This window comes from Balaenoptera musculus, chromosome 1 (genome assembly GCF_009873245.2).
Source record: "Balaenoptera musculus isolate JJ_BM4_2016_0621 chromosome 1, mBalMus1.pri.v3, whole genome shotgun sequence".
NCBI lineage: Eukaryota > Metazoa > Chordata > Mammalia > Artiodactyla > Balaenopteridae > Balaenoptera > Balaenoptera musculus.
In genome coordinates, this window is record NC_045785.1 from 88,206,035 (window position 1) to 88,228,197 (window position 22,163).

The 22,163-nt window shown below is 36.3% G+C and overlaps 2 protein-coding genes across 4 annotated transcripts in view; one reads left to right on the forward strand and one right to left on the reverse strand.

Moving 5' to 3' along the window:
- Positions 1–9,785, forward strand: part of MFSD14A (major facilitator superfamily domain containing 14A) — a 37,637-nt gene extending 27,852 nt beyond the window's left edge. For 2 of the 3 annotated variants that reach the window (XM_036851429.1, XM_036851418.1), the window contains exons 8-11: positions 4,982–5,094; positions 6,205–6,302; positions 7,399–7,562; positions 8,531–9,285. In XM_036851429.1, coding sequence (XP_036707324.1) covers positions 4,982–5,094; positions 6,205–6,302; positions 7,399–7,562; positions 8,531–8,737 — 582 coding nt within the window. In that variant the 3' untranslated portion in view covers positions 8,738–9,285. Of the gene's footprint in view, positions 1–4,981; positions 5,095–6,204; positions 6,303–7,398; positions 7,563–8,530 lie in introns of all 3 variants that reach the window. The other variant, XM_036851408.1, reaches the window with a different exon arrangement.
- Positions 9,786–10,126: 341 nt separating this feature from the next.
- SASS6 (SAS-6 centriolar assembly protein) overlaps positions 10,127–22,163 on the reverse strand; it is a 52,950-nt gene continuing 40,913 nt past the window's right edge. The window contains exons 15-17 of the mRNA XM_036851393.1: positions 14,406–14,503; positions 12,235–12,329; positions 10,127–12,130 (exon numbers count right to left, since the gene is read on the reverse strand). Of these exons, the coding sequence (XP_036707288.1) occupies positions 12,027–12,130; positions 12,235–12,329; positions 14,406–14,503 (297 nt within the window). The 3' untranslated portion in view covers positions 10,127–12,026. The remainder of the gene's footprint in view (positions 12,131–12,234; positions 12,330–14,405; positions 14,504–22,163) is intronic.

Consider the following 22,163-nt stretch of genomic DNA (forward strand, 5'->3'; position numbering starts at 1 on the left):
AAGCATATCAGGTATAATGAAAGCTATAGAGAAAAAGGGCACAAAGGATGTAGAGCGTGGCTGGGGGCAGGGTGTTATTTTATTTGGGAGGGTCGGTAAGGCTTTGCTGATACAAGTGACGTTTGAGCAGAGACCCAAAGGAATGAGGAACGGTCCACTGGAATACCTGGAGGAACAATCCACTGGAATATGCCAGAACAGAACTACAACTCTGAAAGACAATTCCTGGCATGTGTAAGAAAGAGCCAGGGGACAGTATGGCTGTGGTGGAGTGAACAAGGGAGAGAGTGTCAGGAGATGAATTCTGAGAGGTGGAGAGGGACCAGATCGCGTGCGGCCTTCTGGGTCATCATAAGACTTGACAAGAAGATAGGAGGGTTTTGAGCAGAGAAGTGACATGACAGTATTTTTATCTTGGAAACCCAGTTGGTAGCTGGTGGTTGTTTGATGAATAAGATATTAATCAACGCAAGAATCTGGATTTTCTTAGGAGATATTTCATCTGGCCTTCAAACTATCTCAGTTCCACTCTTTCTCCTTTCTGTGAAAAAACCCCTCCCATTTCTTTCTGTTGGGCTTTGTTTTTTCCAGACTCTGTAAACGATCTGCTCTAACACTCTTTCCCACCTTAGATCCAATCTACCAGGTTGCAGCTTTTTCTGTTTTATTCTACTCTTAAAATGGAAAGTAAAGTCCATTTAATAGTACTCTAGGATGTTTCACCATCTTGGAGGTAGGATTGCTTCTGCATATCTCATCATTTATGAATTTCTGGTAGATTTAGTGATAAACTTCAAATTTAAATTTCAATTGTATAATATACTTCCCCCAAGGCCTCAGAAATGTGCTCGTTAGCTTTGGGGTTATTGTTGCCCATATATAAAAATAGCTTAAAAAAAAACCTTTCTGGGGGCTTCCCTGGTGGCGCAGTGGTTGAGAATCCGCCTGCCAATGCAGGAGACACGGGTTCGAGCCCTGGTCTGGGAGGATCCCACATGCCGCGGAGCAACTGGGCCCGTGAGCCACAATTACTGAGCCTGCGCGTCTGGAGCCTGTGCTCTGCAACAAGAGAGGCCGCGATAGAGGCCTGTGCACCGCAATGAAGAGTGGCCCCCGTTTGCCACAACTAGAGAAAGCCCTCGCACAGAAACGAAGACCCAACACAGCCAAAAATAAATAAATAAATAAATAAATTTATTTAAAAAAAAAACCTTTCTGAACACAAAGGAGAGTGTACTAAGACTAGAGCTCTATGAATTATCAAATGTTAAACTGACCTTGAATCCTGAGATAAATCCAGCCTGATCATTATGTCTTATCTTTTTCGTATATTGCTGAGATTAGATTTGCTACTATTTTATTTGATTTAGATCTTAAAGAGAACAGGCTAACATTTACTATAATGACACTTAAGAGGTTGGTAGTTGTAAGGTCTTAAGTTCCATTTCATACTTAACTGAGCATGCAAGCTGTAGGTGGGCACCTAGTAAATTTGGGCACACTGTGGACTGCTTGAATGATGAGTTGAAGGTGCTTTAGAGGAAATTTTCCCTCTGCTCAGTAGATTGCATCAGGCACAAAGGAATACAGGATGGAAAACAGTCCCTAAGAGCTCAGAATCCAGGAGGGCAGACATGTGAAGCCAGGAGGGGGCATGGTTGGGTTTGCGCTGGAAAGAGCCCTGCAGCAGCAGGGTCATGAGGGCTGTGAATCCGGAAGGAATGAGCCACGACCCAGCCAGCGTTGCTAGCACAGCAGATACTGTGAACAGAAACATGGTCTACAAGGAATACAGTACTTAAATGACCATTCAGCTTTGGGGGCCTACATAGAAGCATAGTTTTTGAGATGTAAAATCACATTTCTGAAAGTGAGAAAATTAGTTGAACTTCAAAAACAGGTGAATAGGCATATGTAGTCCGCATGTAAATATTGATAATTAAGTTTATGTCATTATATGAATTAAAATATCAAGTAAAATTTATAGCCCCAAAGGAAGAAGCATTAGCTTATGCTCTCATTTATGGCAAGTATACAGTTGAGAATGACTTCTCCCCTGTTGACCTCTAAGTGAAAGACTAGTGTCTTTGACTCTCCTCTCCAGTAGCACAGAGCCTGCCTCTCTGTTTATTTTCTTGCTTGCCCTTGTGCCTTTGTTCCTGCCGTCCTTACTGCATCCCCCTTTCACCCCTAAGTATACCTTCTCTGAGTTCTCATATTAACTTGGGTGTATCTCTGTTATGGTACAGAATGCACCGTATTATGAATTTTACCTCTTTGTTTCTTATTATTTTTGCCTCAGTAGCTTTGTGAGCTCTAGTAGAGCTCTGAGAGGATTGCGAGGTCAGAATTATATCATATTTGTCTTGGTCAGGCTAACACCCTGCACTGTGCCTGCAGCCCAGCAGGTGCTAAATTAGAGGTCATTGGTTTTTTCCCATAGTGATTTTAAAATTTTAAAAAGTAGTAGTAAGCATTTAAAAATTGGGAGGTATGATATGAAAATATGGAAATGCAGCTTCTCCCCCAAATGAGGAGACGTGGTAACATGAATGTGACCTTCAGTGACAGCCCCACGGTCGCTGCCCCTTCGGGCCTTTGCTCTCTGGTTTGCCACAGGCCCCATCACTTCCTTGGCACTAGCAGGCACGGGTTCATAACATCTGCACTCGATAAACGTTTACGCGAGTGCACGGAGATAGTTGTACACACTCCCTCAGTGCTGTCTCACGCCTGCTGGGCATCCCACCCTTGACGCGGCTGTGACCGCCACCTGGCTTCCTTCCACCCAGTGCTGTTCGGCTCGTTCAGTGGCATCACCGCTCTCCTGGCTGCTGGGGCCAGGAACCTGGGTGCCATTCTTGATTGCTTTTTTTCTCCTTCTCCCACATCCAGCACATCAGATGGTATCTCCTTTCACTTCTCTCCAAAACATATTTTGAATTGAAGCACTTCTCACCATCGCCATTACTAGGAGCCTAGTCTAAGCCAAGACCGTAGCCTCCATCTGGTCTGTTTCCACGTTTGTCTCCCTACGGCTAATTTGCCACTTGGCAGAGGAACTGTTGTAAAGTGGGAGTTGAGCCATGGTGCTTTCTTGTTTAATACTCCCTTCCTGTCACAACCAGAATAAAATCTAGGCTCATGATGGAGCCCCCGTTTCCCCCGTTCTCCACGTTGTTGAATACACTCCAGTCCAGCGCCTTTGTGCTTGCTGTCACCCGCAACTGGAGTGCTCTTTGCCTAGATACTCACATGCCACCTCCTCCTCCTCATTCGGCTCTCACCTCAGATGTCGCCTCGGAAGGGCCTTCCCTGCATGTCCTGGTTTGAGCAGCCCCTCTATCACACTACCCTGTCTTATTTTCTTAGAGCAGCTACAACCCGGAATTATCTGGTTTGATAAGTATGCTTATGTCCGTTTTCCCTCTACTGGGAGGTAATCTCTTCGCTGACCAGTACTCTGACCTGGGTCAGTGCCCTCAGACCTAGAATAGCCATTGGATACAGTAGGAACTGGGCAAATATTTGTTGACTGAGTGACCAGAGTTGATGTCAGTTAACTGTTAATTAGCTGTGTCATCTTGGTTAAGTCATAAGTCATTTTAACCTTTACGACTTGGTTCTCTTGGTTCTCTCCGTTCTCTTTAAAATTTTTTTTTTTTTTTAAAGAAAGAACTTATGCTAGGTGCTGGGGATACAAAGATAAATGAGAAGGAAGTCCTTGCCCTTGGGAGAAAATCGATGTCCCAGTTAGAGTATCATATACACAGGAAGTTTTTCTTCTCTGAGTGCTCGCTCTGGGTGAGTTCCCTTTCATAGCTGTGGTTGTTGAAGAATGTACTCCAGGGCTCCGTGCTTTGTGGAATTAAATCTCACGCTCACCCGATTTAAGGGAAAATCTCAGAGAGGAAAGTTATGATGAGTGTTAATTGTTCAAGAATCCTTAAAAGAATCTTCATTTGCTTCCCGCTGGCTTATTTGTGATTAAGCCTGATTAAACGCTTAAATGATTGTCTCAATTTAAAGAATTTTAAACTTATACTTGATAATTTTGAGTTTAGAGTATCAGCCAGTCATCAAGTAGTGATTTCCTGAATTATTTTCACTTCTTCCTCTATGGACTTAATAGCTATCTTAAGGGGTATGTTTAATACTAATGTCCCCAAATGATTGCTGAATTTTTATTAACTTCGAGAGGAAAGCAAGAAAACCCAATTCATAATGTTGTTTATTAAATGTGCCAGGCACAATGCGAAGTATATCATTTTATCTAACTCACATGACACAGTTTTGAAGTAGGTACTATTATCACAGTCTTTTAAGAGACCAAACTGAGTTTCAGAGTGAGGTGACTTGCCCAGGGTCACATGGTTAGAGCCAAAATGATGATTAAGGCTGTTTTTCCCAAGGCTGTGTTCTTAGTTATTAGCCTACACGACTCCCAAGTCATACTTGTTAAACTGATCTACTGTTCATAAAAGCATCATGGTTTCAGCAGTAGGTTAATTTAGGTGAAGGATATATGAGTAATTGTGCTGTTTCAGCTTTATTTAGTCAGGAGAATAAGCGTTTTGGATTAACTTGGACCTGTAAAAATTTTTAAGCTATTACATAACAGGGACCTGTAAACCATGAGTTAGAACCTTTCAACCCTACTGTTTACAATTTCTGATTTTAAGTGGTCCTCAGGAGAAATGTACTGAACACGAAGTTCACCTTTTCTATTTTCAGTTTTCTGACTTTTCCCCTGAATCTGGATCTGTGTCAGCAGAGGCACCTTTCATCTGCTTATATGACCTGGAGTAATGGTTTCAGATATATTCAGGGCAATTGTTGCTGAAAAGCCAAAATGTAGAAAAGTGGTAATAGTCCTTTTATATTATAGATTGAAATAGGTCACCAAATAGCGTTTTTTCTTTTCAGTATTAAAAAGCTTATTCTATTCTAATAAGCCACTTTGATTTTTCATATTTTCTAGACCATAGTCTTGAGTTTACTTATGAGGTCAATTGGAAATAAGAACACCATTTTATTGGGCCTGGGATTTCAAATATTACAGCTGGCATGGTATGGCTTCGGTTCAGAACCTTGGTAGGTACAGATATTTTAATTTTCTTAATTTTGTTGTTTGCCATGTTTTTGTTTTTTTCAGCTTTATTGAGGTGTAACTGACAAAACTTTTATATTTCTTAATTTGCTTCTCAATTAAGGCTTAGACTTTAATGTCTCTTAATATGCTTTTTTTTCTCTCAAAGTGTATATAACACAGGTTTCTCACTTGTGTATTTGTATATTCTATAGTGGCTTGAGGATAGCGGAGTGACATTTTGTATCTAAGCAACAGGTTGGGTTTTTGAATGAGATTGAATTTTTCAATCTCTAATGAGCATTTAATCCAGTTTAGTTTGTCAGAAAAACACATGTAATCCCAAAGCAGCAAGGTTAGGAAAAAAAAGTTGAGTAACACCTGTGATCATTACTGATGGCAAACCAGAAGTCCGGTTGTTTTGGTCCCGGCTTTATGCTGGGAAAGCTCTCTGCTTTTCTTGCCAGTCTGGTTTCCTGCAGGGTGGGAATAGTGCTGCTGTCAGGTTGCCCATGCACACCTTTGTGCTCAGGTATTACAGGACTGAACTCCACAGTGTGCAGTAGTGTTTCATTCAACTGAACACATCATCTCTGTTTGGACTTGGATATGAGTAAGCACCAAGAGTATGTATGTTTTGATGGATGTTTTATTTTTCAGTCTAGCCTTGCAAAAGAGGTGCTCACAATTTATCGAAAACATTTCTTTTAAACATCAAGCCAGTAGCACATTTAGATCAAATTAGTGATTTCTTCACACTGAATCACAGATCTCTGGGAACCTTGCCGTTCTACTAGCGAACGTTTGGAAACATTTAATGATGTTTCTCAACATTCTCTCCCCACCCGCCCAAGTCCTGCAGAAATAATACCCAACACACTTTACAGTTTAGATGTGATATGTGATATCCCAATTCTACATTGAAACCCACAGCATTCTTGTGAATAAGTGGTTGCTTTACTGCTTTCTAGAAGAGTAAACAGGGTTAGACTTCTAAGTTACTTGCCCAGTCACATAGGAAAGAAGGAAGAGCAAGTATAGTTCTCCTGACTTTGACAGGTACAGTGGAGAATAACAACGACGTACTATTCTTGTTCCGCCGCTTCTGATTGCAGGATGATGTGGGCTGCTGGGGCAGTGGCAGCCATGTCTAGCATTACCTTTCCCGCTGTCAGTGCACTTGTTTCACGAACTGCTGATGCCGATCAACAAGGTGAGTTGATAGGACCCAATGATAATCATTTAAAAATACAGAATATTCTAATCCTCTGTTCTGTCTCTTTCCTAAGTTCTGAAACATAAGCGTTATCTTCAGGGTAGAGAATTTTAAATTGCTTTCATTGTACTCAATACTCTGTAATGGCCCAAATGGGAAAAGACTAAAAAAGAGTGGATGTATGTATAACTGATTCACTTTGCTGTACACCTGAAACTAACACAACATAGTAAGTCAATTATACTGCAATAAAATTTTTTTTAAATAAATAAATTGCTTTCATTGTAAAGAGGAACAGCAGATTCTAGGGTATTATCCTTAGGTAGATAACCTTGTCTGTCACTGTGAATATGTGGCCCTGTCTGTTCTTTTGCTAGAGAATTTAGTGATGAAGGTTAGTCACCTTACATTCACTAACCATTTATTTATTACATAAACAATATGCTATGATGTGCTAGACATCTCAGGGATACACAGATAACCCTTTCATTAACATTGTATGTTTGTCACCTAAAGACACGTAGAAAATGTATTGTCTTACACTTTTGTGGCAGGAACACTTAATTCTTAAAATACTAATAGGTGAGGAATAATTCTTTGAAAAGCCTGTTTATGTCAAAAGGAAAAACAGGGGCATTACAAGAGTGGCAGAGGTCACTTAGTTATAAATAAGGAAAGGCCTGTGGCCAAATCAAGTTGCATTTTAAATTTGGGATAAGATCCCAGAGGTAAACAAAAATCAAACACTATAACAAGGGGCTATATTTGGGGTCTTAAGTAGCTGCTTGGGGACAGAGTTTTTAACAGCTGTGCTTATGAACTCATGCTGATTTTGAGCCAAGAGATTTTTTTTTAAAGGAAATAAAGTGCTTTTGCCCCCTTGTTTCTACATTAGACCTGAGCTTACATTTGCATCAGATAGCTCACTATACTTTGTAGAGCTTATAGCTTCTAAGTAATTTTGATGCCACTGCAGTAAGTTGCTAGTGTCTGATAAAAGTTTTGCCTTTAGAATAAGTGATTTCATGTTTGTATCGGTTCTAGGGTAGGAAAAAATAAGTGGTACACTAAATAACTTGTGTAAACAATTCAGGTGTCGTCCAAGGGATGATAACAGGAATTAGAGGATTATGCAATGGTCTGGGACCAGCCCTTTATGGATTCATTTTCTACATATTCCATGTGGAACTTAAAGAACTGCCAATGACAGGAACAGACTTGGGAACAAACACAAGCCCACAGCACCACTTTGAACAGGTAATTATAAAATATAGTTCATTTGGCTGGATTGAAAGGTGATGTTTTTTGGTCACTAAAGCTTTTATTTGAGATTCTTAGATTGAATAAAAACACTTAAAACCAAAGCCTAAGGGACTATGTCCTCCCATATACGTACTTCTTTCATCTGAGGCTTCTGGAATGTGAGAGGTTCCCTGTATCAGGTCTGCCTTCTGTAGAAGAGTCAGTTAGGTGCTGGTAAACATCTTTGTTCGCTTGCTCACTATACTCCCCTCCTTACAACTGAAAACATTAAGAGCGGAACATTATTTTAGCCAATACAAACAACTCATTAGTTTCCTTGTATTTAGCAGAGTTCTACACTAATCTTCTAACCAGCTAAGACTACTTTTAAATAAAAAAGAATGTTTGTCTGTGGGCTCTACACAGGTAAAACTGGCAGTGCAAGTTTTTGCTAAGAATGAATGTGATTTGGGGCTAAAACACAGGGCCTATTTGATTCTTCTCATGGTAACAACATTATCTGTGTTTTCCTTACTTTCAGTCACTAGAGAATATAGTTATCTTTTTAACAAAGAAAATGGTAATTGATTCTGCTACTGTAGTTAATATTGTATGTTACTTGATTTTACTTGTGAGATCTCCCTGTTTTCCTCTTGAACTAACAAATTAAGTGAAGGTTCATAGAATGTGTTCAGATTTTATGCTGTAAATGACAATATATTTTTGCATGTATTCGTTTTAAAAAAATCTTTTGGCTGTTTCTTGGGTCAGCTGTTATCCCCCAGAATTTTACGTTAAGAGTGTGATAGTGTTTCTTTTCCCCTTGAAAAGGGAATGTTTTTTCTAACTGTGGCTTTAATGAAGAAAGAGAGGAGTCATTGGCTTATAATTCACAGCAATCAGTTACTACTAAAAGATAAGCAATTTCTTGTTATGAACAAAGAAGTCTTTGCAAAAATCCTAATTCTCTTTTTCTTCCTCAGAATTCCATCATCCCTGGCCCCCCCTTCCTCTTTGGAGCCTGTTCAGTACTGCTGGCTCTGCTTGTTGCCTTGTTTATTCCGGAGCATACCAACTTAAGCTTAAGGCCCAGCAGCTGGAGAAAGCACTGCGGCAGCCACAGCCATCCTCATAGTGCGCAAGCGCCAGGAGAGGCCAAAGAACCTTTACTCCAGGACACAAATGTGTGACACCGAAATCAGGAAGACTTTTCTATCAGCACCCAGGTCTTAGTTTTCACCTATAGTTCTGGATGTACATTCCATTTCCATCTACAATGTACTTTTAAGATTGTCTTAAGAAATGTATCTGCATGAACTCCGTGGGAACTAAAGAAAAGAACTGGACAGTTTTCCAAAGATGTTACAATTTCTTTTGAAAAGAAACCTTTTGTTTATTAGCACCAGTTTCTTGCCACTAAGCTTTTTATTTTATTATACATCCTTTAATTAAAATTAAAAACTATATATGTAACTTCTTAGATACTAGCAATGTCTCTGCTACCATTTCCTTCAGGTGTTGAGCTTTAACTCTATTTATGCTGACTCGCAGTGAGACAGAGTAGATAGATAGATAGTATAGTGTGGAACTGTTCATTTTAACATTGTAAAATCGTGAGTCAGATTTTAATATTGTAAAATCTTGGGTCAAATAATTCAAAGCCTTAATGCAGATGCACTAAAGTAAAGAAATGGTAAATGAACTGTTTGCATTTAAAAAAACAAAACTCTTAAGAAAACTATACTAAATCTGAATCATGTTTCAAGCTTGTTTGTAGTAATTTTATTTTAAACATTATTCACTACTGTTTTTGAAATGAGAAAATATCAGCCATTTAGAATTTAAATTGGGGTGTTTGGAGCCTGTAAATCTAAATGCTGGCTCGCATTTGTTCCCAGCTACTTATACCACTATTCTTTTAATGTTTGCATAATCGTAAGAACCTCAACACTTGAATACATAATCTAAAAATTATATAGTAAAGCTGGTAGCCTTGAAAATGTCAATGTGATATCTATATGTAGATAAATATATATAGTGGCCTTTCAGGACTGTCACAGTAACACTTTATTTACAGAGCTAATGTTTGTCCTAAATTTTCAGGACCCTAGAAGAGAGCTTTATACAATTACTGATGTGAATTTCTCTAAAGTGTATATTTTTGTGTCCAGTTATATTATTTAAAAAAGTGTTACTTTGTAAAAATTGTACATAAAGTATTGTATAGTTTACACTGTTTTCATCTTATGTGTGGTTACTGCTTAATGCTTTTTAAACTTGGAACATTCACTATGGTTAAATAAGGTCTTAAAAGAAATGTAAATATTCTGTTAATAAAATTAAATATTTTAATGATTTTTTTTTAAAGAAAGTCTTGATCTGTGATTCCCTTATGAGGCCTGTTTTGGCTTTGTTACTATATTTTTTACAGTAACAAATCAAAGCATTATACCTTCCCCTTTTGAATCCATTTCATTTCCCTCAATAAAATACTGTTGTAGGAAGACAAAAGCAAAGAAATGAAAACTTAGTTCATAAATTAACTGTAAGAAGTACTTAATTTTCTAAGCACAGGTGTTGTAGGTCAGTCCTATGTTTGTTTGTTTTTACATACTGTTTACGTCAGATTCCCAAAATATTAATACTTTATTAACAAATCTCACAGTTACAGAAATACATTAAATGCAATATTTTGATTATTAACGCATGTACAACTGCACACAGCAAAACAATTTCAAATAAAAGTTTAAGAGGTAGAGCAAATAATTAGCACACTCGAAAGTCTGTGTATATACATTTAGTACCAAAAAGTCTTTAGCAAGTTTGATATCAAAATGATCTCTATCCTATCTTTTGGGAGTTCTCCCAATTTTCCAAGTGTGGATATGGAAAAGGATATCTATATTTAAAAAAAAAGAGCTACCTGTATGTCATGTATCCTATCCAAACCCTTGTCACAAAGTTTTATGTTACATACTATTTACAGGAAAGATTCCAATATTGCCAGAAAGTTTCTTTCCAGATTATTAGTGCTTTCAAGTTATTATAACTGAGTATTCTTACTAATATAGTATATCTAAATGACAAAAATATATATATAAAAAGTGACTACCTAATAACGGTTATTAAATTTTTTACATAAGATCCCTAGTTTAAGACAGCTTGTGGTTGCCAGCAGTTTCAAAAGTATAAGGAAAGACTCAATACTGTGGCTTCATAAAAAAATTAGCAAATACTTTTTGTCTTACCATGGAAGCCAATAACGTTAGCCTGTCATCAATATCCTGAAATGTCTCTTTTCCTCATCTGTGTAATAAGGTCCTTGAAAATATTTTTTTTAAGTATCACATGAGCATTAGCAATCTCTGCAAACAAATTGATTTAGAGTTTTCTTAAGAGAATGCTACTCTACTGGATGGTTGTCAGTAAGAAAACAAAATGCAACCCTGTGATTCTGGGTGAATTTTTTTAAATTACCTCATTTTTCCCAAGGAACAATTCTTACTTGAAACTTTTAATTATAGGGAAGAGAAGAAAGTTGTAACTTCTAACATTATTCATTTTGCCTACTTTACTAATAAGCAAACATGAAAATGAACCTATTTTGATATAAACAAAATGAATATTCATGATGCTCTCAGGAAATATTTTGTGTAAGTACTAATTTTTAAAACAAATATTCCACTAATACAGATTTAACTGTATAACAAACAAAACTCCAAATGAAGGAGAAAAACTGGATGACTGTAGACTTCCAGGAAGCATTAAAATCCATAAACTCTGCACCTCAAATGACTAAAAGCACTTTGTACCTAATCTGGTCATGTAATTAGACTGTCCAAGATTTTCTGTACAACAAATTTATCAAAATTACTTAACAGACTTATTCAAAAGATAATTTAAAGGTTTCAAGGAAAATATTTACTTGCTATGAAGAATTTATTCATTTAAGGTAATTTCAGGACTTTTCCCTTTACTGTAAATGTCATCAATAATACATCTCAAGAGATAATTATTTTCCCTTAAAATTCTCAGGTGGCAAATTTAAAACTTTTATTGTACTAATGAAAATGATAAAATGAATTGATAGCATTCTTTGGTTTCATACTAGTATATATATCTGAGCAGGTTTTAATTAATTGAGATATTGAATATGATTAGAATGTCCCTTACAAGGATCAACTCTTTCCTTAGAACATTTGAGAATTTCTAAGGATTAGTTTAATAAAATTCATACTATTATTCTACAAAACACCATGTTCCAAACTAAAAAGAATCTTCACCCATTCCCTAGTACAAATTTGCCCCTCTAAACTGCATAAACAACAGCAGTACTTAAAGGATCCAAACAATCTAATACAGTAGGTAGCTCAAGTAAACTTTGAAACTTGCTTATTCAGAATTTGATCTGTGCTGTTTCTATATTAAAACCACGCTGAATTTCTAAAATTTCAATAAAAGTAAAAGATGACACTAGGATTAACTGTTTGGTAACTGCCCAGGGAAATATGCTGAAGATGTAGAAGGGAGCACTGCGGGTTTTGAAGATGTCTGTAATGCTAAAGTGCCGTCTTTTTGATGGTCTGCAAACGAGGACAAAAAAAGATTATCTGCATTCACGTAAGTCTTTATATAATACATTAAATTAAACCACAGTGTACAATCCATTTCAGAAATGTCTTCTCACCTGGATTATTAAATAGATTTTGGTTGAGCCCACGTAAAGGAATGCTGTCTTCCCTTTTCTTCAGATATTTGTATTCCAGCCCTAAATTTTCACCACTTGAAATGAAAATAGTAATTATTTACTTATTTTAACAAAGTCTTACTTTCTCTTCAGTAAAGTTTGAATGTTTAATCTATATACATACATATACTATGTATACAATAATATGTTATATTTATACCTTTGTTCAAAACAAATCCCATTTTTCACTGAGTTCTTAAGCAAATAATTTATCTATTCATAAGCCAAAGTATACTTCTTCCCAGTAAAGAGTAAGTTATCTTTTTCCTTTGACCAAAAGCTCCTCAAAATTTTGTAATGATTCAAAGTTGTCATTATTAAACATTAATACACATTGTACAATAATGAATTCTGGTCAGATGAATACAAATATGAAATTTTGAAAAAACAAAGGAGAGGATATTTCTGTAGTTGTATTTTTCCTCTTTCAACCACGATATTCCTTCTTTCTAAATCTGTCCAGTATTAACAGTTTCTATATTAGTACACTTGCAAGAAGTAGTTCAGGGCTCTTGCAAAACAATGACATTTTATCTTTAAAATTAAATGATGGTCTTTTCCCAATTTTCAGAAAAGAATTAAGTGGGTGAATAGGTGTTTTTTCCAATTTAAAATTTTTTCTTTAACCGTTGCCACTTATTACTAGCTGACAACAAAACAACAAACCAATTCTAAACAAAAATCTCAAAATAGCTAAACAGTCCCAATTTTATGGACACATGATTATGTTTGATTTTGTACCACAAATATGATCTGTAAGTAAAATTGTTCTTAGTGTATATGATGGAGTTAAACATAAGCATCATGGTGTTCTACCATTAATATGAATTCTAGGTGCTCTGCCACTTTAACAAATATGAGCTTAAATATAACAAGCACATACATTTCAGGACTTCAAAGAATTCTCACTTTTAAAAAACAGAGGCTCGGGGCTTCCCTGGTGGCGCAGCGGTTGGGAATCCACCTGCCAATGCAGGGGACACGGGTTCGTGCCCCGGTCCGGGAGGATCCCACATGCCGCGGAGTGGCTAGGCCCGTGAGCCACAACTACTGAGCCTGCGCGTCTGGAGCCTGTGCTCCGCCAACAAGAGAGGCCGCGATAATGAGAGGCCCGCGCACCGCGATGAAGAGTGGCCCCCGCCTGCCAAGACTAGAGAAAGCCCTTGCACAGAAACGAAGACCCAACACAGCCATAAATAGATAAATAAACAAATTTATAAAAACAAAACAAAACAAAACAGAGGCTCATAAACATTAACTATTTTAATACTCGTCTTGGTACTAATTTTAGAGGAGCCAATGAATGAAGAGAGCTGGAATAAGATGCCTCTTTGAGCCATGACAGTAATTTTTTAGTTTGTAATATATTGGGGATGGTGATAGCTCATGATAATGAGTGCCAGCAGACAAGCCTTAAAGCAATTACATTTTAAGTAAATAAAGGAACAATAAGAAAACAGTATTACAAACATAAAGACTACCCAGAGAGACAAGTTTGCATCTATAAGTTGTTTACTCTAGCTACAACTCACTGATTCAGCAAACTTCAGTACATAAAACCTGCTTAAGATCTAAAAAAATAGGCAAAGAATCTCTGAGTAGGCAAAACAGAAGTCACAAATTGGCACTAAAGCTTATTTATGTTAGCTTGGCTAGGGGGCAACCTCACAAACCCTTTTACTCTTATTTACCCCAGAATTCTAACAGTTTAACCAGCTGATTTCTCAGTTTACTTTACACTGGAAGCAATTACTCAGAAAAACAAAGAGCTTCTAGAGACAGACACAGCCATACAGGAAAACAAAAGCAAAACAGCCAACTCTGAGGAATTTAAAAGATTTCTATCTATTTGCCCGAGAATATATGAAAGGGTGTTCTTCAGTTATGTAGGAAAATCCCTTTTAAAAAATTAAACTTTACTATATGTCTATCCTACAGTTTTAAAAAATATGAGAAACCTCTTTCTTACAGCTAAAAGGGACTAAGTCAAATCCCACTGATCAGCAACTTAAAACGTTACATAAATAAGTGGTCATAATAGCTTTCAAACACTGGTAAAAACTCCCTGACTTTCAAAATTACAAACATTAAATTTTATGTCAAGAGCTTACTTTTCCTTATCAGTTGAGCAAGGCATACTAACAGTTGTTCCTGATTGAACATCTCCTAGTGATGTACTTGGTTTTGTAAACTGCAAGTTAAACTGCACCTGTGAAGAGGGAAAACATGTAACTGAATTAGTGAGAACTGAGACAGTTCTATATGGAGATAGGTGGTTAAATTTTTTCTCTGATGAATATAGACCACAGAAGTTCAACCTATATTTTATAACACAAGCACATTTTATTGAGAAGATTTAATTTAAAAATCCTATTTCTCCTTGACAAAAAAGTTCCTGTCATATCAGCAAGATGAACAGCACAAATTATCTTAATTATTTTGAAACAAAAACATGAACACTAATACATTTAAATGTTATTTTTAATGCTAAAAGTAACCAAGTACCACAATGATGCATTTACCTCATGCATTCTGAGAATTCTTCCCTTTTCATGAACTTAAAGCCTGTCATATTTAAGGATTCTAAATGAGTGCTAGGAATTTGGATATTGAAATAGTCAAAAGTAATCCAAGAATCTATACAAAAGTCCAAACTAAAATATCAAGCATATAGGATGTAGTAGTTTACTGAAAGTAATAATGACTATGACTGAGGGGGTTTCATACCAGGAATGGGTTCTATGTTAGGAAGTCTATAAATATAAGTCACCACACTAATAAATCAAAGAAAAAAGGTATGACAACTTGCATGCAGAAAAAAGAAAGAAAAAAAGAGAAAAAGGCATGAGAAGATAAGAAATATCTATTTTTGGTAAAAAAAAAAAAAAAAAATCCTAATAAAATAGGGAGAGATACTAGCTTAATAGGATAAAATTATAAATGAGAAAGGTATATGCTGCTGTCCTTGGCTATCAGGGTTCAATATTCTAAAGATATCAGATCATATTAAATACAAAGAGGATTTTTAAAAAGTGAGATAAGCTGATTTTCATATTCCTTATAGAAAAATAAACATGGGGCTTCCCTGGTGGTGCAGTGGTTGGGAATCTGCCTGCCAATGCAGGAGACGCGAGTTCGAGCCCTGGTCTGGGAAGATCCCACATGCCACGGAGCGGCTGGGCCCGTGAGCCACACCTACTGAGCCTGCGCGTCTGGAGCCTGTGCTCCGCAACAAGAGAGGCCGCGATGGTGAGAGGTCCGCGCACCGCGATGAAGAGGGGCCCCCACTCGCCGCAACTGGAGAAAGCCCTCACACAGAAACGAAGACCCAACACAGCCAAAAATAAAAAAAAAAAAAAAAAAAAGAAAAACATGCAAGAGTGAAGCAAATTTAAAGAGTATAAGATATTAATACATAATATAGTTTCCAGCCACCAATAATTAGAAAACCAGACAAAATAAACAAAAAGAATGGTCCCAAAAACTGAACAACAGGTAGTACAGGACTGTGATCTCTAAGAAAAGTGTGATCCCTACAACTGACCCAGCTTTCTAATTAGAGGCACTTCCTGACTATAGGTACCGAGAAGGAACATAATTGCTAAATGGAGGAGATTAAAATCAGTTCAGGGAGGATGAGGTGCCTGGAGGCTGCAAGGAACAATTCTGAAGAAAAGTGAGCTATAAAGAGAACAAGCCCCAGAAATCTACACATGAATCCCCTTGAGTTTTTGCTGAGTACTAGGAACATGCATAGGGTAAAACTCCACAATGCTGGGCAAATAAAAATGGGAGTTTCAAGCTGAACAATTTCCAAGGTTCGTAATCATGGAGACAACGTGGACAGTCCTTGGTAATCATTTAGGGCATTCTGTGGGGAGCTTCATAACAGGGCTGAACTATCCCTTGAGTAAAAGCTACTTTAAATGCATCCTAGTAAAGCTAAAGAAAAAGGAGAAACAAAAAAAAAAACTCAAAAAGGACCAGGGGATCCACAAGTAACTTAAATACCTGCCACCCTTTAAAGGAAGATAACAAAATCCAGATAATCAACAATGTAACATTAACAATGTTCCACATCCTATCAGGAATTATTAAAGGGACTTCCCTGGTGGTCCAGTAGTCAAGAATCTGCCTTCCAATGCAGGGGATGTGGGTTTGATCCCTGGTCGGGGAACTAAGATCTCACATGCCGTGGGGCAACTAAGCCCACGTGCCACAACTACTGAACCCACACACCTCAACTAGACAGCCTGCGCACCACAACGAAGAGCCCTCGCTTTCTGGAGCCCATGCACCGCAACGAAGATCCCGCGTGCCACAGCTAAGACCCAAAGCAGCCAAAAATAAATAAATAAAATAAATATTTTTAAAAAAATTATTAGAAATGACAACAAGTAGGAAAACATGAGTCATACCAAGAAAAATCACTCAACAGAAACAGATCCAGAGATGATACAAATGATAGAATAAGGATGCACATGTTAAAACAATTATAACTATGAACAAGGATGTAATGGAAATCAAAAGTATGAGAAAAATGGAAGATATAAAAAAGAATGAAATGGAACTTCTAGAGATGATAAATTAAATATCTAAAATGAAAAGTTCTCACTAGACAGAATTAACAGCCAATTAAACAATGCAGAAGAAAAGATTAGTGAACTTTAAGAAAGCATTAGAATCTAATATATATAAAATGAAGCAAATAAATGAACAGACTCAATGGGACAATATCATGTGATCAACCATGAGTAACAGTAATACTAAAAGGAGATAACAAAAAAAGTGAAGAGGGACTTCCCTGGTGGCGCAGTGGTTAAGAATCCACCTGCCAATGCAGGGGACACGGGTTCGAGCCCTGGTCCAGGAAGATCCCACATGCTGCGGAGCAACGAAGCCCGTGCGCCACAACTACTGAGCCTGCGCTCTAGAGCCTGTGAGCCACAATTACTGAGCCTGTGTGCTGCAACTACTGAAGCCCGTGCACCTAGAGCCCGTGCTCCACAACAAGAGAAGCCACAGCAATGAGAACCCTGCACACTGCAACGAAGAGTAGCCCCCGCTCGCCACAACTAGAGAAAGCACGCGCGCAGCAACGAAGACCCAACAGCAATAAATAAGTAAATAAGTAAATAAATAAATAAGCAAATAAATAAATACATACATACATACATACACACATACATAAATACACAACAGTTAAAAAAAAAAAAAGTGAAGAAATAATGGCCAGGCCAGAAACTGTTCAATCCAGGCAACTATGGAATGATGGCTTCAAAATGCTGAAAGGAAAAAAGAAACTTGTCAACCTAGAATTCTAAATGCAGAGAAGATAAGGTCAAAATAAAAATGTTATGACACAGAAGCAGAAAGAATGAATTGCCCACAGACATGCACTATAAGAAATCTTAAAGAGCTGCACTGTAAGAAATCTTCATTACAGGAGAAAGGAAAATGATACCAGATGAAAATGTAGATCTACATAAAGGAATAGAGTTGTGTAAATAGTAAGTATATGGGTAAAAGGACTTTTTCCTCCCTGTTTAATTTATTTAAAAGATATATGACTGTTTAAAAAAAAAAGTGGGATTTATAACAAATGCAGAAGTAAAATTTTGACAATAGTTAGCAGGACAGGAATGAGGAAATGGAATTATTGTAAGGTTCTTACATTATATGGAAAGTAGTATACAATTTTGAAGATAGATTATGATAAGGTGAAGATGTGTACTGTAAACTCTAGAGCAAAAAAAAAATAAAGCCAATAAGTAGAGACAAAATAGAATGCAAAATAAAATCAGCAATTAATTGAAAAGTCAGGATTAAAGTAGAAAAGAGGGACAAAGAACAGATGGGATATATAGAATACAAACAGCAAGATGATAAAACGTATCAGTATATACATTAAATTTTAAATTGTTAAAGACAATGTCAGAATGGATGAAAATATAAGAGTCAGGTATAGAATATCTAAAAGAAATCCAGTTTAAATATAAAGATACAGATTGGTAAAAGTAAAAGGACAGAAAGTGATACATCATGTAAATGCTAAGAAAGCCAGAGTACAATATTAATATCAAGGTATAGTCTTCTTTCTGCTCTGAGAAATGAAAGAACAAATTCCTAAGGGTCAAAGAGAGTAAGGAAAATCCCCCTTCTTTCACAGTTCTTATCTGCCCCAACCCTCAGTCAATTCAGTGGAAACAGAAGCGACAGGGGTTATGATGATAACAGCAGTGGCCAAGCAGGCACCTAAAACTCTGAAAGAGGGGAATCACACCCTCTGACCAGAGGTGCTGTGGTCTCAGAAGCATGATACAAATTCTCATTATGTTTTTTCTTTCTCTGTCCTCCCAATGTTTGGCACCAGACACAGACACAATTGCAGGAACTGTGTCTTAGACCAAGGGAATTTAGGTCCATGATTTCTAGCCAGTTTTCAGGAAGGAGGACTCAGGGGATTCTGAAATCTGGAGGGAAATCACAGAGAGAAAGGAACTCAAGAAAGAGATCCTATAAAAGCTGTATATGAACTATTGGGTTCTATTCTAAGCTGGGCATGCAAGATCTGACCATAGTCACCATACCAAAGGCTCTGAGAACTCAACTATGGAGTAAACCACCACCCAGGTCACAGAACAGGCACTAGATGGTGCACACATAGACAGATACAAATAACATGGGCTAACTCTTTAAGGACTGAACTGACACAGAAACCACAGCCTACAAACGGTAAGTCAGAATTTGCAATTTGAACCTAACAAAACTATTTGCTACAAAAAAAAATTTTTTTAATTAAAAAAAAGTTTTAAATTCACATTCTCCTTAGGATTTAAACAACATCTAGAGTCTCATAACATTCAATACTGGATCCAGACAGAATCCAAAATCACTCAACAAAGAACCAGGAAAATCTAAGTAATTTGCAAGGCAAAAAACAAGCCAACAGATGTCAACTCCAAGATGGCAAAGATAATGGAATTATCAGAAAGGCAGTTAAAAGTATCTATTATAACCATGTTCTAAGAAGTAAAAGTGAATACTCTTGAAACAAATGTAAAGAAAAAGTCTCAGTAAAAAAAAAAATAGAACGTAAAAAAGAAACAAATGGAAATTTAAGAACTGAAAACATTCACTGGATGGACTCTATAGCATTAAACTGTAAGATCAATCAATAGAAATTATCATATCTGAAAAACAGAGAAAAAAGAAAGGAAGAAGAGAGCCTCACAGACCTATGGGAAAACAGACATGGTCTAACATTCATGTTGCCTGAGTACCAGAAGGATGGGGGAAGAGTGTAGGGCAGAAAACATTTTTAAGAAATAATGGTTGAGCACTTCCAAAATTTGGTAAAAGGTATCAACTTAGAGATTCAAGAAACCTAGCAAATCCCAAAAAGGATACAAAGAAATTCATGCCTAGACACATCATCAGACTCCTGAAAACTAAAGGAAAAGAATAAAACTTGAAAGCAGCCTGAGAAAAAGGATGCATTATATATAGTTGAACAACAGTTGGAATTTACTTCAGATTTCTCATCAGAAATCACGGAAGTCTGAGGGAAGTAGAATATTTTTAAAGTGCGTAAGGAAAAAAAACTATAAATACAGAGTTCTATGTCCAGAGAAAATATCATTCAGGAATGAAGGTGAAAGAAGCGTGTTTCCAAGAAGAAGAAAAACAAAGAAACTTCTGTGCCAGAAAACCTCCTCTAAAACAAAAGCTAAATAATATTTTATTATTCAGGGAAGTGATATCATGGAAAACATGGAATACCAGGAATAATGGAAGAGCAACAGAAATGGTAAACAGGGATAAATATAATGGACCATGCTTCTCCACTCAAGTGTTTTACACATATGTATATTTGTTAATAGCAAAAATTACAGCACTGTCTGATAGTTTCCAATGTATAGCTGTAATACATATGACATACCAAAACAAAGGGGTAAAGGTAAATGGACTATACGGTAGTAACGTATTTATATTCCACTTGAAGTGGTAAAATATTAATTCTATACATACTGCGAAAAGCTAACTATGTTTATTATGATGCCTGGAGCAACCACTAAAAAAAAAAAGTGTACAAAGAGATATAATTAAAAAACACACCAGAAGAACTAAAAAGGAATATTTAAAAAATGTGCAAATAATCCAAAAATGAAGTCAAGAAAGGGGAAAAAAAGGAATGAAAAATAGAGGGAACTAAATATGCCCTTTACCTGAAAACCTTTTTAAATAGGAATATACACAAGTTTAAAGAAAAAGGGTGGAAAAAGATACTCCACGGAAACACCACTCGAAAGAAAACCTGAGTAGCTATATTCATATCGAACAAAGTAGACTTCAGAGCATGAAAAATTACCAAAAATGAAAGAGGAAATTACATAATGATGAAAGGGTCAAGCAACCAAGAGGACATAACAATTATAAACGTGTATGCACCGAACAAAAGAGCTTCAAAATACATGAGGCAAAAAATGATAGAATTAAATGGAAAATGATAGAAATGGAAACACCCATAATAATAATTGGAGATATCCACACTCCTCTCTCAGTAACTAATACAAAGTCAACAATGATATAGAAGAACTGAACAAAATCAACCAACTGAATTTGACTAACATTTAGATCAGTGAAGTTTATCCCAAGAATGCAAGGCTTATACAATATTTGAAAATCAACATAATACATCTATTAACTGATGAGAGAAAAATCACACAATCATATCAATTCATTAAAAAGCCACTAGTAATGAGTTTAACAAATGAGTATAGCAAGTTTTCAGGATACAAGGTCAATATACAAAAATCAATTACATTTGTATACAGCATCAATGAATATTCTGAGAAAGTAATTAACAAAACAATTATATTCACAATAGCATCAAAATGAGTAAAATACTTAGGAATAAGTTTAATAAAAGAAATGCAGAATTTGACATTGAAAACTGCAAAACACTGATGAGAAAAATTAAAGGATACTTAAATAAATGGAGAGGCATATTAACATTCATGGATTTAAAAACAAAATATTCTCAAAATGACATTTCTTCCAAAATTGATCTATAAATTCTATATATCCTATCAAAATTCAAGCAGGCTATTTTGTAGAAGTTGACAAGCTGAATCCAAACATTTATATGGAAATATAAAGTATCTAAAATAATAAAACAAGTTTGAAAAAGAGAGTTGGTGGATTTATACTACTCAATTTCAAAACTTAATATTATTAAGTCACAGTAATCATGACAGTGTGGTATTGGCACAAGGATAGACAATCAATGAAACAGAATTAAGAGTCCAGAAATTCTTACATTTATGGTCATATGATTTGCCTAAATCAAGTCTTTAACAACTGTTACTGAGAGAACTGGATATCCACATGCCAAAACAAAACAAAAAAACCCAAGACCCTTACCTCATTCCATACATAAAACTCATACTATACATAAAAAAGTAACTCACAATGGATCATAGATCTTATTTCCACCTGTGGTTGCACAGAGTTCTTAGATACGACTCCAAAAGCATCATCAACTAAAGAAAAAAATTTGGTAAACTAGACTTCATCAAATTAAAAACTTTCTGTTCTTCAAAAGAGAAAATAAAAGAGAAGCCACAGACTGGAAGAAATATTTGCAAACATTTATCTGATAAAGGACTTGTATCCAGAATATTTAAAGAACTCATAACTCAAGAGAAACAACCTAATTTTAAAGCAGGCAAAAGATTCAAATAGATATTTCACCAAAGCAGATATACTGATGTCAAACACACACATAAAAAACTGCTCTCAACCTCATTAGCTTTTAGGGAAATGCATGCTAAAATCACAAGATACTTCTACACATCTACTAGAAT